Source organism: Syngnathus leptorhynchus, chromosome 2 (assembly GCF_054491065.1).
Source record: "Syngnathus leptorhynchus isolate UIUO chromosome 2, UIUO_Slep, whole genome shotgun sequence".
Classification (NCBI taxonomy): domain Eukaryota; kingdom Metazoa; phylum Chordata; class Actinopteri; order Syngnathiformes; family Syngnathidae; genus Syngnathus; species Syngnathus leptorhynchus.
In genome coordinates, this window is record NC_141196.1 from 22,115,896 (window position 1) to 22,132,805 (window position 16,910).

The window sequence follows — 16,910 nt, forward strand, 5'->3', positions numbered from 1 at the left end:
TATTGTGTAAGCTTAAAAACAAACAAAAAACTGATGTGCCAAAAAATGCTTTCTTTTTGTAAACACCGTCAAAAATCCATTTAGAGACATATATAGCCATCTCTGATTAACCACCACTGTATTTAAATTTTATTAATGTATTTCATTTGTTGAAAGTAGCACGAGTGAATAAAATAGGTTCATGTGGATAAATCAATCTTGCTGCAGCCAGCTGACATATTTTAAAGGGATACATTTTTCATTTCACCATTTTCAGTTGAAATTTGTTCTAATAATTTGGTAACATGACTTCATTATTTCCCAAGTACAATTAATACTGTACATTTTGCCACTTGCTGTTGACTGAAAATGATATCACAGCTGCTCAGCGCTCAGGTTTTCAAGATTCAAGAATTTTTTTATTGGCCATGTTTGAGCATGCCAAACAAGGAATTTGACTTCAGTACATCTCAGCTTCTGTTCAACATTTAGGTGACTAACAACACTCAGAACATGTGCGAAAATTGACAAATATTCTCAACCATCCCCTGATCCTAAATTCCCAGGAGGGCAAGGAAAAACTCAAAACTCCTATTAGAGGAAATGAGAAACCTTGAGAAGAGACCACAGATGGGAGGATCCCTCTTCCAGGATGACCAGGCTGCAATGGATGCAGAGTGGATATAGACAATTCAAAAATAAGGTGTCGAGAGCAGGGTGTTATTGCACAGCAATGTCTCTGAGACTCTATGAGTGGTGTGAGTTCATCAGAGCGACAGCCTGGGGGAAGAAGCTATGTCTGTGTCTGCTGGTTTTGGCGTACAGAGCTCTGTAACGCCATCCGGAGGGGAGTAGTTCGAACAGACTGCAACCTGGGTGAGAAGGGTCTGTAGAAATTTTACTTGCACGTTTCCTGGTCCTGGACAGGTACAAGTCCTGGATAGATGGGAGTTTGGTTCCAATTATCTTTTCTGCAGTCCTGATTGTCCTTTGCAGTCTGTGCCTGTCTTGTTTGGTGGCCGAGCAGTGGGGAGAGGATGCACCCCTGGGGGGCGCCAGTATTGGTGGTCCAGGTATTCGGGTGTGATGATCTCCAGCCTCACGCGCTGTCTCCTGTTGGTCAGGAAGCTGGTGATCCACTGACAGGTGGAGGCAGGCACCATGAGCTGGATGAGCTTGTGGTGGAGGATGTCAGGAGCGATGGTGTTGAACGCCAAGCTGAAGTCCACAAACAGGATCCTGGCGCACATTCCTCGGGTGTCCAGGTGGTGCAGGATGTAGTGCTGTCCCATGTTGACCGCATCGTCCACCGACCTGTTTGCCCGGTAGGCAAACTGCAGGGGGTCGAGCAGGGGGCCCGTGACGTCCTTCAAGTGGTTCAACACTAACTTCTCGAAAGATTTTATGACCTTAGATGTCAGGGCGACAGCTCTATAGTCATTCAAACCTGTGATGGCGGGTTTCTTAGCCACCGGTATGATGATGGAGCTCTTGAAGCACGAGGGCACCTCACACAGCTCCAGGGAATGGTTGATCCGTGCAAAGGTGGGTGCCAGTTGTTCAGCACAGACTTTCAAGCAGGAGGGGGACACACCGTCTGGGCCTGGTGCCTTCCTAACCTTTTGTCTCCGGAACATCTGACACATCTCCTCGCGGATCTGGAGTACGGGCGCGGCTTCTGTAAGAGAGAGAGTAGGTGATAACGATGATGGAGGTGTGGACAGAGGGGGAGGTGTGTCTGTTGATTGTGCTGCAGGAGGTCCTTTTGTGTGGGTGGACCGTTCAAACCTGCATTAAAACCTGCTTAGCTGGTTTACAAGCCTTGGATTCCCCACAGCACGGGGTGTTGGTTTCTTGAAGCCTGTGATGCTCTGCAGACCTTTCCACACTGTTGAGGGATCAGGATTGGCAGAGAGATGTCTTTCCAGGTTCTCCCTGTAACTCTTGGCTTTCCTGATCTCTCTGTTCAGTGTGTTCCTGGTCTGCTTGAACAGGTCCCGGTCACCACTCCTGTAGGCCTCCTCCTTGGTAATGACCAATCACAGCTCACCTATTTGGTTCTGTGGCATTCACTGGTTGAGCTGTGAATGGTCGTTACCTAAGCCCAGAAAACATGAGGTTAGAGCAGATAGGTGCTGGCCATTCGGAATTTCAGAAAATTGCCTGCATTTTCCCAAAAAGCCAATCTGCATCAGGGCCGGTCAAACCACGTGATAGACACGGCCACCCCACCCTTTAGTCCCAGTACGTTCTTGGTCTAAATAATGAAGTTATCAAAATAATTGTAGACCAAATATGAACTTTTTATTGCTGAAAAAGAATACATAAGTCCACTATTCCTTTTATGGGTGTCTTTTACTGGTCTGCTCTTTTGTGTATTCTAATCAAAAGCCTCCAAAAATGCCAGGAGCGGACCACGCGCGCACACGCACGCACACACACACACGCACACACGCACACACGCACACACGCACACACACACACACACACACACACACACACACACACACACACACACACACACACACACACACACACACACACGCATATAAATATGCACTCAAAATCCTTAATAGAAGCTATGCGACATATGAAGGACACTTGTCTGCATTAGCAGACAAGTTTAATTGCAAGGGCCCTCTCCCGCTGAGCACAATTAGTCTGACAAGTGTGTCACTTCCTGCAGCGATTCATTTATAAGAGATGATAATTGGCTGAGGGATGAAACAACTCCGCCCTTTTCTCGCAGCAGGGGAGGGGACACAGCCAGGGGTAAGTAAAGAGACAACCAAACTAATTACATTTTTGCCACTTTCTATGTTGATTATTTCAACCTTTTGAGAAACATTTTCTCTCTCTGATTAAAGCGTGATTGTTTTATTCATCCCGATCCCCATTATCAGCTTCACATCTGGGCCTGTTTTATAAACAATTGGGGTGCAGACGCGTGCACTATGGATCCCAATTGTACCGTTGTATTATTACCCGTCGGACATCAGGGATTCTGGCCAACATTGAAAGCATTTTGTCTTGCCCTCAGTGTTTATGGCCAGGTCTCCACTCCAGGAACTGAAGGTGGCTTACCTTATATACTGTAGTTAAGTCGCTCCCATTGAGCCACTTGCTTCAGGCAAAGAAAGGTCAACATCAATGATTAATGAGAGGGGAAATGTCACAAGCAGGCGAGGCCGCAGAAAGACGTATTCAGGGTGAACTTTTCCATCCAACGTTTCAAATAATGCGGAAAACATTTTGCTGGGAGCATAATTTGACAAATAAATTGTTATCCATTACAGATCAACAACCCAAGACAGTTTTCTTTCATATTGTTTATGGCTTTGAGTGACAGCTCTTGACCTATCAGCTACATGCAGATCAATGAGGAGCAGAGTCCATTGAATGGACTCCATCTGAGTTCAGAGGAAAGCCCCAATTAAAAGCACTAATTAGAGATGCCCTTATGGGAAATATATTTAATAAATTGATGTCAGCAGGGGATCATCTGCTGATTCTGATCATCTACAGTTTGACCTATAAGACATGACCTATAAGACTCACTCATTTGGGATGACTTTATTGTAAACATGGGTGACTTGCACATACATGAATGCAAAAATACCCTGACTGGAATCACAGACCTCCACAAGCATTGCAATGTACTGACATTTAAACGAGACTAAGCGAGGCAATATCCAAGAGAACTAACTAACATCTTTCTCTGTGCATGTACTTCAAAAAAAAGCTGCACTTTACTAATACCATTCATTGCAGGCAAATTACATGTTATGTCTATTGTACAGTTAAGCGCTGAATCAATATTTGAAAGGCGTTGGACGCATGAAAGTGACAAAAGACTACGTTGAGTTTAAACAGAACCTCGATTGGAAGATTGTTGGTTAATATCTACTATGTCTGTGTTTACATTTTTCAAACGATAAACAATGTCTTACTATGTTCCATTAAGTTGTTTCCAAAAGATCAGCACAGGATTATACAGAACTCAGTGAATTTGCAGTGCAGTCCAATTCATGAAGAGAACGAAAATGTTGCTGAGATCATTCAGAGGATTCGCTGGTAGTTAATTTCTCTCCTGGCAGTCCTGATGCTCCCACGGCACCGGGTCATTTTCATCCAAATGTGAGCCGGACTCCCTCTCGTGCCAGAATTGTTCCACATCGGGCAAGACGAGACCGTCTTTGTCGACGTCGCCTCCTCGAGCGGCGTCGTTCTCGGGCTGGGCATCTCCACTGCTTCCCGGCTGGGCTCTTGATGTTTCAAGGCTCCTCTCATCCCTCTGCTGGCCAGACATCTCCGGTCTGGGACAAGGCGACTGGAGCGAGGTGGGTTTGTGCGGTCCGGGTTTGGGCTTGGAAGGAGGTTGCTTGCGCAGGGTGAGGCGCCTCCACAGCCCACGGTAGCCCTCCCGGAACTCTTCGGAGAGGGAGAGCACGATGAGAGGGTTGACGAGCGACAGCGATAAGGTGAGCATCTGAGCAGAGAGGGCGATGAGAAGAGGAGGGGATGAGACAAAGCTCTGCGATCCCCCCTCTGCCGAGTGGCGCTCCCAAATCCACACCACCCACTGCGGCAGCCAGAGGATGGCGGTGGCCACGGTGAGATTGAAGAGCATCAAGGTGAGCTTCCTGGACCTGATCTGTGTGCGCAGGTTCTGAGTCTTACTGGAGCGGCGCTGGCATTGGCCGTAAGCCTTCCAGAAGTATATGAGGGAAAAGCTGAGGGGGGCACAGTACACCCCCAGCGGGTAAGCCTTTATGTAGACAGACATGAACTCCCATGCTTCAGTGGGGACCCACAGCACACACATGAGCCCGTGGAGCCCCTGTTGCAGCGTGGCAAAAAGCCACTGAGGGATGGGGACCACACAAGCCGACAGCCAGATGAAGAACAGCGCCACCAGAATAGAGCCCAGGTGGATGCTCACCTGCTTGGTCGGGTTGGACACATAGCGGTAGCAGGCTTTGGCCATGACGGCCACCGAGAAGCTCTTGGCTGCCATGCACGAGTGGAGGAACCAGTCGGACGTCTTGCACACGACCCAGCCCAGCGTCCAGCTGGCCTTGGAATAGGAGGCGGCCCGGAAGGGCACGCTGAAGAGCAGCACCAGGCCATCAGCAAATATCAGGTTGAAGATGAGCGAGTTGATGAGGGACAGTTTGCCCTTGTGGGCACTGGACAACAAGATGGCCATGGCGGTCAAATTGCAAGCCAAGCCCAAGATGCAAATAATGCCCAGGACCGCCGGTACAAGAACCCTCAGTTCGCCAGGGTCCAAATGTTGGAAGGAGCCACCATCGTTGACTGACCACTTGCTGAGGGAGCTGTTCATCACCGTTGAATTGTTTCCGGACAGTTTATTCATCTCTCCCCCAAAATACAACGAGACAAATTGAAAATAGTTTCAAATGGCAAAAACAAAAGCCAGGACATCAATTTTCCCTTCTGAATGTTGTCGGACTGATCGGCAGTCTGTGATCTCAGGGGAGCGGCTGGCTGTCTGTGGAATTATTCCAAGACACGACTCCGCAGCTTGGGTGGTGCCTTATAAAGATGCTGTTTGATTGACAGCTCGGGCTCCCAGCTGACAAAAGGCGGTATAGATGCGTAGCTCATGGGGCCAATTAAGGAGCCCACACAGTGATGGGGACCATTTCACGTGACTTACCTCGTAGTAGTGAGAATCATGTCTGCGGTACATCAATTACATGTCCGTTTTTATTGTATGCATTTCTATTTCAAAACTAGTAAACAACTAATAACAACACTTTATTGTTGTGTGGAAATAGTAACAACTTCCATTATCTTAAGTGTCAGCAATACAGTCTCCTTTTTGTTCAGTAAATGTCGTTAAACGTTTGCAGATGCTATGCAATATATTTGTAAAGTCAATAGTCCGTTTAGATCATATATTATCCAAATTCCCCAGCTACGTATATTGTACTTCTCCCCACCCACCCCAAAAAGTGACACCAGTTTTCTTTTTGCAATTAAAAGAATGAAGTTAATTTTGTTCGGTAGTTTCTATCACAAGAATAATTATATATCCAAATATAATCATATACTATCGCACAGTTCTGAAGAATTCTGAAAACTATGATAATCACCCCCATTATGAGCAATATTAACAATAAATATAGCGTTTTGTCCACGTGGGGGCGCCCTCACTCTAAATGCTGCTTGATGGAAATAATGACACGTTTGGGTTGAACTTGCACGTTTATTACGTTTTTTTTTTTTTTTTTTTTTTATCAAAGAAAAGTCCAGTAAGCATAAAGACTGCATGGTCATTCGTATTACATTCTGAGCTATAAAAGTTTCACAAATCAAGGTCGTTTTGTTGAAAGGAAGCATATGTACAGTATGAATTCCCTGATTTCACAGAGTTTTGCGTAGACCTTTTGATTTAGTGCTCACCTCATTGGACGCTGGCTCTTAACACAAAACCTCCAGCAGGTGCTAAAATCCAACCTGCAACGTGAGACCGCACTCCACCAACAAGCATGGACAAGCAATCCGAGATTAAAAACATGACTTGAGAAAGCAACTATGATCTCGGAGTGCTTCAGAGACGGTCTGTTGAAGTTAAAAATGAAAAATGTCATCAGATTTTGCCTATTGCATGCAACACTTTTCAACTGTAAATTGTGGTAACGGGGACATACATTAGGTATATAAGGTAAATTGACTTAAAAACAGCCTGATTTCAGCAAGACAGAAAATAGGGGGTAAAATGTGTGCTATAAGTCTTGACTAAAGTCGATGTTATTTGGTCACCTGGGAACTGCTTTATGAAAAAAATGCATATTATGTCTACTTGGAGTGAAAACTCCAAATTTGTCTTCCTTTGTCCATTTTTCCAAAACGGTGCTTTAATTTTAAGCAGGGATATGAGATGGCTTTCCCCACGTCACTTGTAAACGGATCCCACATTGCCGGCAATTTTGTTTGTGTATTTACATTGTACACAACATAGTGTTAAAGTCACTAATGTCATCATTCTCATTGCCTTAAACATTGCTTTGCTTGAAATTCATTTTTGTTCAGATGGGAAAGACAACCAAACCTTTAGGTCACAACATTTACACTCCTGCCTCAACCCCCCACCCGATCCTATATTGAACACCCACATACCAAAAGAAGGCACCACAGTAGCTAAACACACCCATCGACTGGTATTAAATAAAACCATAACAAAGAGCCTCATTCACATCACAGACTACAGTAGAAAGAGTGACTTCATGTCACGCATGGGCAGAAAACAGTCTCTCCTCCTGCCCTTTGAATTTGAAGCAGCAGGTTGTGCTGTCCCAAATGATGCCTCACTTGCACTACAGCAGATTGATAGAGAAGGGGCGCTCTTGCTACATTATAATGAGTCACCATCACACATGCTCCCCCACCTTTTGTCTCCAGGGTCTTGCTACATACATCTTGCTGCTCATGCAGCAGTAATCTTGTTGCGCAGGATTCCCTTTTGTCCAAGCGCGCGTGGCTAAATTAAGTAAAATGAAATTTTACAAATTTCTGATCTGTACGTCCACTTCCAGAAGGATGCTGCACGTTCTCAGCGCAAAACAGGTTAGCAGCGACAAGCTCCAGGGAGGTGCTGGATGTGTACATCAGGACTCCTCTGTTTCGATAAACACACCCAAGGTGTCTGCACGCTTTAGTTGACCTTGTCCTGGAAGATGTAAAGGTTATTGGTGGCTGCTACGGCAATGATGTTCTCGTGCGGGTGCCACGTCGTGTGAAGGATCTTCTTGCTGAAGTCTAAGCTGTCCACGCTAATCTCATCCTTTCGGCGTTTGCCGCCCACGCACACCTGTTGGAGAGCACAGCCAACGAGGAGGAGGAGTTTAAAGACCTATACATACAGACGCCAAGCACAATATGATTTGATACAAAACAGAGGAGGATCAAATACAGTGAACGGGAACCACCCCACGAAAAACAAAAATCCGCAAAGTAGAAACGATGCATACTTAGTCATTTAAATACCAACGTATTGAAATTCCCAACATATAGTGTTTCTTGTTGGCTGCTAGAGGGAATGGGTGTATTGTAGGTTAATTAGGAGTATGGTTTACCTTGCAAAGCAATGTCCATCTTCAGAACCTACACTAACCCGGGGGACATCATGCATAGCGAAAACCAAACTGAGTCACGGTTGCGCATGAATCTCCTGTAGCATTGTGGTCCAGTACACAATATTAAAGCTTTTTAAACCCTCCCCAATCCTTTCAGGAACCTTTCTTATTCCCTTATTAAGCATTCCCACACTACTCTGTGCATGTATTGCACATTTACAGTAAATAAAAGAACAAACACGTGATATTGTCACGTCCCGACACCTTCTGCACCGGTTGGTGCATGTGGCCAGCTGTCGCCTCCTCCGCTTGAACTCAATCACGTCCAGAGTGACGCACATTGCTCAGAGGCACACCCCGCGCTATCAGCTTGTATTCAAATGGCGTTCTCCCGTCACTTATATACCCGGGAAGTGGCGCATTCGCGAAAGGTCAAGCGCAAAGTGGCGAGGGATCACTGTATTTGCTTTTCAAAACATCTGCAAACAGTGAAAATCCGCAATATAAAATAGAGAACAAATTACATAAATACAAAAATGAATAAGGATTCAGAGACGGCAGCAATTCCTATGGTATGTTATTTTGCGCAGCCCGTCATTATGTTGTAAGACAATGGTATGAGTGTCAATAGTGGTACACAGGATCGCAAATTAGAATTAAACACAAATAAAAATTACAACATTTAAAATTTGAAATGCAAAGTATGTAAACACAAACTATGCCTGTTTTTTTTTTAATTTGATGCAGAACTGCTCATGTTTTAGTCACTTTTTACTAACTTTTGCGAATGTTTACAAGGGAAAAGCATGTTGATTTTTGGTCAGGGTTTATTCGAGGTCGCAACGATGTTCACCAGACGTTCGCCAACAGTTTTAATGGTTGTTAACAGGGAAAGATAAGAAACAAGAAACAACAAGAAACACTATATGTTGGGAATTTTTAGTACGTTGGTATTTAAATTACCAAGTATGCATATATTGTTTCTACTTTGCAGATTTTTCTTTTTCGTGATTGGTTCCCGTTCACTGTATTTGATCGTACTCTGTTTTGTATGTACCGTAATTTTCGGACTATAAGTCGTGTTTTTTGTCATAGTTTGGGTGGGGGGGGGGCGACTTATACTCAGGAGCGACTTATATGTGATTTCTTTCACAAATTTTCAAAATTCAAAAATCCGCGATGTAGTGAAACCGCGATAAACAAACCGCGATGTAGCAAGGGATTACTGTCATTTGAACTGCAAGTGACGTCACCCGTGCTGCGCGGCGGTTGTTTACATAAAGGGCAAAGGATTCGATCACGGGATGACGAACATGACGAAGGGCCCCATGTACTACCGGCATCATTAGCGGCTTTTTTTGTAAGTGACACGGAGGACGAAGAGTTTGAAGGATTTAATGATTTGGAATGACACAGAAGGTTTGAAAAACTATTATGGCTTTTACGCACGCCCGGTCCTTCTCGACGGGAGCTCTCTTCCACCTCCGTGGCTGGAAGTTCAGTAGTTGTTGGCTCGTTGAACTCTTGTTTTGTTAAATAAAGAGCCGTTTACCAAACCCACGTCTTTCCTGGTACTTTGTTAACGCTACAATATAGTTATATACTAGATCTCTGCAGCGCACACACGGCGTTGTTGACATAAAGAACCAGGAATTTGATCGATGGATTTAATGAATTGGAGTGACACAGATGGTTTGATAATATTGTTTTAATATGATAGTTATTTGAAATATACTCTATATATCGTTATATGGGTCTGTGGAATAATTAGAAATGCAACTTACAATGGGTCCGACGTCAGCATATGTGGCGCATACGCAGCATTGTTTACATAAAGCAAGATTGATGGATTTAATGAATTGGAGTGACACAGATGGTTTGATAAACGTGTTATCTATGTAATACTTACTTGAATAACTCTGAATGTTACGTCAGGCCCGTTCTCAACTCCTCGTTTGTGTATATGTCACGTTAGCATACCGTATCATTTAGCCTGTTGTTGCTGGTTCCTGTCTGTTTTTGGTGTTGGATTTTGACAAATAAATTTGCCCCAAAAGTGCGACTTATACTCAGGTGCAACATATATGTTTTTTTTTCACTTCATTGTGCATTTTATGGCTGGTGCGATTTATACTCCGGAGCGATTTATAGTCTGAAAATTACGGTATGTATTATCACAAGGAAATTTTGAATGTTAGTTAACCTGACAGTAACCCAGACAAGAAAAACAGTTTAATGGTTGCCGACATTTTTTCTCGTCACAAGGAAATTTTGAATCTCCAATTTACAGTAACCCAAACAAGAAAAACCATTAAAACTATTGGCAAGGTCAAAAACCAAAATTGAATACCCATAGTCTTCAATCCCTTAGGCAGCACTGCAATAAAAAAATCAGCACACAACATAGCATTGTGGCTTTGTAGTAAAAGAGCACATTATGAAGCATCAAATATGAGAAAGTAGACCGTGGGCTGAGGTCTGCTTCTAGAATGGGAAATAATTCCATAAGTTTTCAAATGGTTATTAGATGTTGTTGAAAGCAAAGGTGCTGTAACAGTGGTTATACATGATCCTGTCCCAGTGATTTTTTTTTCAGGCTGCTTCTATCAAATTCAATATGAATATTTGCCCCCCAAAAACCTGAGTTTATCAGCTTGAGCATTATAGGATTTGAAAATAAATGTAGTTTGTTTTTATTGGAACTTGGAATTAGGGGTTGTTCAACTGATTGTGACTTCCACTGCATATGTACTGTTTCGAAAAATAAGGGTTATCCACATTTGAGTCCATAAAGCGTTTGTACCTTGCGAGGCTTGAGAATGGCTCTAGGTTTGCTGTTCTCTCTGGAGGCTTCCAGCGTAACATCCCGTTTAGTGTTACGGTCAAACATTCGGAAGAAGTTGTTATACGAGCCGGTCATTATGACGCTGAGTAGGAAAGAGAGAGAGAAGAGTGTGAGTGGGATTTACAGTCTGATGGGAGGTGAATGCTTGGATGGGTCATAGAGGGAATCTCACCTGTCTGATCCATTCCAGACACACTCAAATTTGTCAAAGATGCAGTCATTCTCATAAAGGGAGCAAAGTTTGCCTCGTAAGTAGTCATGAACCTAGAAAATAAAGACAAAAAAAATAATTGTATGACTATCAAAGCATACTCCCATATCACTTGATATAAATACATACACTGAAGATATTCAGTACTCGCAGGTGATGTGTGATATAACCGGAACAGCCATTCTATTCATAGGGTCACTGTTAGTACCACTCATCATCTGTTAACTTGTGCGGCAAATGGCAGTTGAAGGAAAAACCTACTTCCTGCTTCATATTAATGTAGCAGGCAGCAGGACCAGCCTTTGACGCAGTTACAACAACCACCAAACTGAATTTGATGACTTGTTGAATGCCGCCAGAGCAAGCTTTGCGCTAACTAGCAGATAGAACGACACCAGCATAAATTTAAGTGGGGCCAAAAAAATTACCACTTTAGGAAATGGATTGAGGGTTAAATCAGACCACCCTGGGATTTGCTGCAATCCAGTGTATGGTGAGGGATTATGGAGATTAAAGCAAGTTATTTTAACCTAAAACTAATAGGCACAATTGAGGCAGGCGTTTGCCAGTGTCGACATCAATGCATTGTGCTTTTACTGCGATGGTATCTTTGTAAAAAGGCACAATTATAAAATGACAGATTTGGCTTGTATCAGCTTCATGCGAATCCACGACGCGAAAGAATTCAGAGTTTTAATGAACAAAGCCAAAAACAAACACGAGTTGTTGTACAGCTATGGCCTTCTTTGCGATCTTCTTTGACTTCTTCTTCTTCATTTTCTTCTCCGTGATCAGCCACAAAGAATATGAACCACTAAAGACATCACTATTTACCAACATCAACATGTTGCCGACCCAGATTCAACCGTAATGTTAGCCATTTTGAATAAAAATAAATAAATAAATAAAAACGTAGTCAGAATATAAGAGCAGCAATTTACTTATATAATTAATACGTTTTCAATAAATAATGTATTTCCAAATAATTGAATGTCTGGCTTTTTAAAATGTTTTGGGCGATGTATGGTGTAAGTATAGCGCTATATAAGTCTTTTGTAATTACTACCGTATTGGCTCGAATATAAGACGGTGTTTTTTTGCATTGAACTAAGACTGAAAAAGTGGAGTCTTAGATCCGGGGTCGAGACATGATACCCATTCACAACGCTAGATGGCGCCAGTTATCTTTAAAGCGAATGCTTTAAACACTCACCCATGTACACTACACACACCTGCTCTCACATTCTTACGACCCATACCCTTTTGCCAGTTTACCTATATGCCCCTATGAGCCACAGTGCCTGTTACTTTTTTGCCAATAATTCAGTAAAGCAATCAAAACTGAACCACGTTTTCGCTCCTGTGTTCTGACCGACACCCGGGGGCGAAAAGAGCATAACCATCCGAGCCAACCCCCTATACAGTCCTCAAGTTCCCCAAAAGAAACAGTAGATTTATTTACATCTCAAAGACCAGAAGCCGTTTACAAATGTGATTGCACTTTAGTTTACATATTTAAATGTTCAGATATTAAGATGTGATAGACAGTTTTTGCATGATTTGAATGAGGCAATATAACATGCTTTTTCTCTCAAATATATTGTTATAATATTTGTTTCAGATGTACTGTAATTATTTTCTGTATAAAAATTAAATTTGGGGTTCGAAAAGTCTTTTTTCAAACTTGAGTCTTGAAAAAGAGGGGGTCGTCTTATAATCAGGTAATCTTATATTCGGGCCAATACGGTATTTGGGAAAATTAGTATTTATTTGGCATGCAAAACTGCATAGGAGACAAAAAGGAAAAAAAGTGTTTTAATATACCGTATTTTCCGGATTACAAGCCGCAGTTTTTTTTCATCGTTTGGTCGGAGGTGCGACTTATACTCAGGAGCGACTTACGTGTAAAATTATTAACATATCATCATTTCACATGTTATTTTCACACTAAACCGCATGAGGACGCTCTTGGCCTGTGGAATAATTGGAACTGCAACTGACGTAAACCACGTAGAAAAGGCAGCACTGCATCTTCTACTTCCGGAGTTAGCGGAGTTGTTTATATGTGACACAAAAGATGAAGATTTCGTTGGATTTAATGAATTGGAGTGCCACGGATGGTTTAATGAACTTGTTAACATGTTATTTATTCTAGAGTTATTCTATAACTCTTAATATGTTACGTCAGGCACATTCTCAGTTCCTTGTTTATGTAACGTTAGCATACCATACCTTTCAGCCTGTTGTTGCCTATTCTATTTTTTATTTTAAATTGCCTTTCAAGATGACATGTCTGTTCTTAGTGTTGGATTTTATCAAATAAATTTCCCCCCAAAATACGACTTATACTCCGGTGCGACTTGTATTTGTCTTATTCTTCTTTATCATGCATTTTACAGCTGGTGCGACTTATACTCGGTGTGACTTATATCTGGAAAATACGGTAAGTTTACATCTGTTTAAGGGGTGCATGTCAATCTACCGTTTCACTACAGATGACTTGGAAATGTTCTATGTGCCGTAACTCCTGTCACACTAACACAACTGAAGATTTCTACTCAAGATATTGGGAGACTAAAAAAAAATTTGGGTCACTCAAATGTCCCTGTCAAATAGCTTTTTTTTTTTTGGACTACATGCACATGAAGGTGCACTTCCTTTATTTGTAATGCTACTGTTACTCTCCTCTCTCGCTCTCTCTCCTTGTCTTATTACTTACAACACAAGTGACAGTTTTGAATTTCTTTTAACCAATTTAGATGGTTGAAAAGGCACAAAGGGACAAAAGAGCTGGTCAGTTTACTTTTGGCCACAAGTTTCCACTGTTCTGGAACAAATAGCGAAAGACATTGAAAGTTCAGTTCAGTTTTCAATGAGTACTTCAAAAGCGTATAGTATGAAGCCAACTGAAATTCAATTTAAGGCCTCGTGAATATAAATGAGTCAGTCTTGAAAAGCTACAGTGTGTTTTTATGTTCACGTCAACTTGCTGAAGTATAGCCACACTTTTGCACAGCGCTGCTTCCCAAGAAGACAACCAAGCACCCATAAACTGCAAGTCCACACGTTCAACTCCAAATAATCCCCACATGTGCGTTGAGGAGGGCAATACAGGCAGCAGGTGGAAAGGGAATTGAACTGAATCATCCCTGGAGCCCTGCAGACCTGATCAATCATGATCTGCCCTCAGATAGCTTCTCCTTGATCAGGCAGTGTGGATGTGACCCAAGTGACCCGCCACAGTGGGAGGTTTTGCCCTTTAGGTTGAATCAGTAGCATCGCTATCTGTCTTCTCGCAGGACGGCAGCTCAATAAACACTCCTGGCTTGATTGCTAAATATGGTGCAGTCATTGCATGACAGTGAAACAGGATTATTTTGAGCCATTGGCCCAAAATCAATACGTGGTGATTGCATTTCACTGCAATATTGACATGGTTGTGCGCATGCATACCTGGTATGTCTCAAGCGGCTTGTTTTCCATTTGCAGGTCCCACACCTTAACAGTGAGGTAGTCCCTTGTCATCAAGTAGCGGCCGTTGTGACTGAACTTCACGTCTGAGATGGATGAGATGATTTCGGAGAAAAAGGAACGTGTGGCGGGATCCTCTGGCTCCTCAAAGTCTAAACAAGACCCAGGAAAAAAAATTACCAATATTTGACATTGAGATTTCACTGCGGAGGAGTCAGATGCTGACAATAAGAGCACAACAATGCCGGGGTATTCTGCAGCAGCTGCATCCCCTCAGACTATGTACGCGTGCGTGTGTGTGTGCGTGTGTGAGTGTGTGTGTGTGTGTGTGTGTGTCTGTGTGTGTGTCTGTGTCTGTGTGTGTGTGTGTGCATAGGGAGGCAGCCAAGGGTCAGCATGATGTAAATATTGGTTATGATTCATATTGATTCTGGCAGCAGCAGGGGGTGAGATCCAGACATTCCACTGTGAGCTGTCAAGTTATTGTTGTTCGCTGTTTTTCCTCGTCTTCTTTTGCACTCCCACGTTTCCTCACCTCTCTCCTCTTGATCCACCCCCCCCCCCCTCCCTCACCACCATTATGATTCACCTCCCGTCTCCCTATATACTGCGATGTGCCAGTGGGGAGTCTAATGAAGGATGCGGAGTGAGAGATAGAAAAATGATCGAGTGAAGGGGGGCTTAGAAGGGGATAAAAATAAGAAAAAACAAATCAATGTCTAAGTGTTGGACCATTCGAGCCCCAATGGATTTACGCGTGTGTCAGTGATGCATGTTTGTATGCATGTGTGTGTCCCTTCCGCCCGGCGCCCCCCTCTAGGGGCACATAATAGGCTTCCAGGGGAGTTGGCAGGGAGGGGGCTGGTGGCCCCCCTTCTTTCTGTACTGGGGCTCACTATCTTTGGCATTTGCTTCTCCCTCTGTTCATCCTTCCATTCATCTCTTGGCTAACACTGATTAATTTCACCTCAGTGAGTTACGGCCGTGCGTATGTGAATGTGAGCACATTACGATTAATATGCTTCTTTATTTGCCATACTTGAAAAATTATTGCATGGAAATATGGCTACGGAGGCTACATATGGATTTTTATTATAGGGTCAATGTTACCAGTCCTGGCCTGAGGCTAACACCCACTTACAGTGCATGTGTGGATGCTCTTTGTGGCGCACAGTCACTCCATGATCCTCAGAATTCCAACATTTCCTACTAAACAGAAATGCACCGTGCATCCCAACAGGCCATGTTAATTAACGCATGCTCCAGTCAATCCATCGGAGGAAACGACGGACATGATTGGACAATAAGGTGTGTCCACGAAGGCTCAATGTGGTTCCTCTCAAGCTATCGATTCTTCCGCCCGCTTAAAATGTCAATGTATTCATTATTCATTCAATTTAGGTGCTTGCATGTGATGTTAAGCCTCAGAGGCTTGGCCATCCATTGTTGGGGACACACACTGGGATTCATTGATGGGTTATCAGTGGTGGCATATTGAACAGAGGAACGGCTGCGTGTCAGTCACACAAAGCCGAGCTGAAAAAAAAAGGACAGTCAGAGTGCGTGCTTTTCTCCACTCACTTCCAGCTTTTTATTTAGCAATACACAATAACTTGCAACAATATAACGCCACACACACAATAATGTGTCTCACTCATTTCACACAGTATTTCCTGTGTCTTAGCTGAATCAACCAATTCCCTACTGTACGCTCTTCTAATGAGTCTGTGCTCTCTATCTCCTTGCTTATTGTTTGTGTATATTCCTGCACTGTTTTTTTCCATCTTCTATTCTTTCCAGTGGACATTTTTTTTGTTATCGGGCTTGTTTCTCTTGTCTTGAGTTATTCTCTGTTCAAAGTAAACAACCTCTTTTGACCTTTGAGGCTGCATTGGTTATTGTTGTTTTGCCTCTCTGCCTCGACACTAGAGGATTTAATTTTACAGCTGACAACCACTTCTTTGGGGGGGGGGGGGGAGAGTCCAAGTTTTTGGCGTGTTGAAAATCGGCACCATGGTCATTTAAATGTGCTGAATGTTTTCTATTTCAAATGTGAACGTTGTTGGGAATCTGTTTTGTTGAATGTGTCATTGGGAATGAAAAGGGTACGTTTTTGTGGGGATTTTGGTTGTGAAAATGTCGATTTTGGAGACAGTGGGAAAGTGTTCCAAAAGTAAACTGAATAAGCCGAGTGTTTGAATTTCAGATGGGAACAATACAAATCTTTTAGTTGAACGGCCTAAATTCTGGGGGGGAATTTTTCATGTGAATGTAGAATTTTGGGAAAACTGAGAAAAAT

The 16,910-nt window shown here is 43.0% G+C and overlaps 2 protein-coding genes across 4 annotated transcripts in view; both read right to left on the reverse strand.

Annotated features, from left to right (window-relative positions):
- Positions 1–4,057: 4,057 nt before the first annotated feature.
- Positions 4,058–5,359, reverse strand: gpr151 (G protein-coupled receptor 151). Its single transcript, XM_085906193.1, has one exon. It carries the CDS (start codon positions 5,357–5,359, stop codon positions 4,058–4,060), a length of 1,302 nt encoding a protein of 433 aa, XP_085762319.1.
- Positions 5,360–6,218: 859 nt separating this feature from the next.
- Positions 6,219–16,910, reverse strand: part of LOC147061261 (serine/threonine-protein phosphatase 2A 55 kDa regulatory subunit B beta isoform) — a 49,398-nt gene continuing 38,706 nt past the window's right edge. For all 3 annotated transcript variants that reach the window (XM_085905738.1, XM_085905740.1, XM_085905739.1), the window contains 4 exons: positions 14,594–14,763; positions 11,102–11,193; positions 10,888–11,011; positions 6,219–7,819 (listed from right to left, as the gene is read on the reverse strand). In XM_085905738.1, coding sequence (XP_085761864.1) covers positions 7,664–7,819; positions 10,888–11,011; positions 11,102–11,193; positions 14,594–14,763 — 542 coding nt within the window. In that variant the 3' untranslated portion in view covers positions 6,219–7,663. The remainder of the gene's footprint in view (positions 7,820–10,887; positions 11,012–11,101; positions 11,194–14,593; positions 14,764–16,910) is intronic.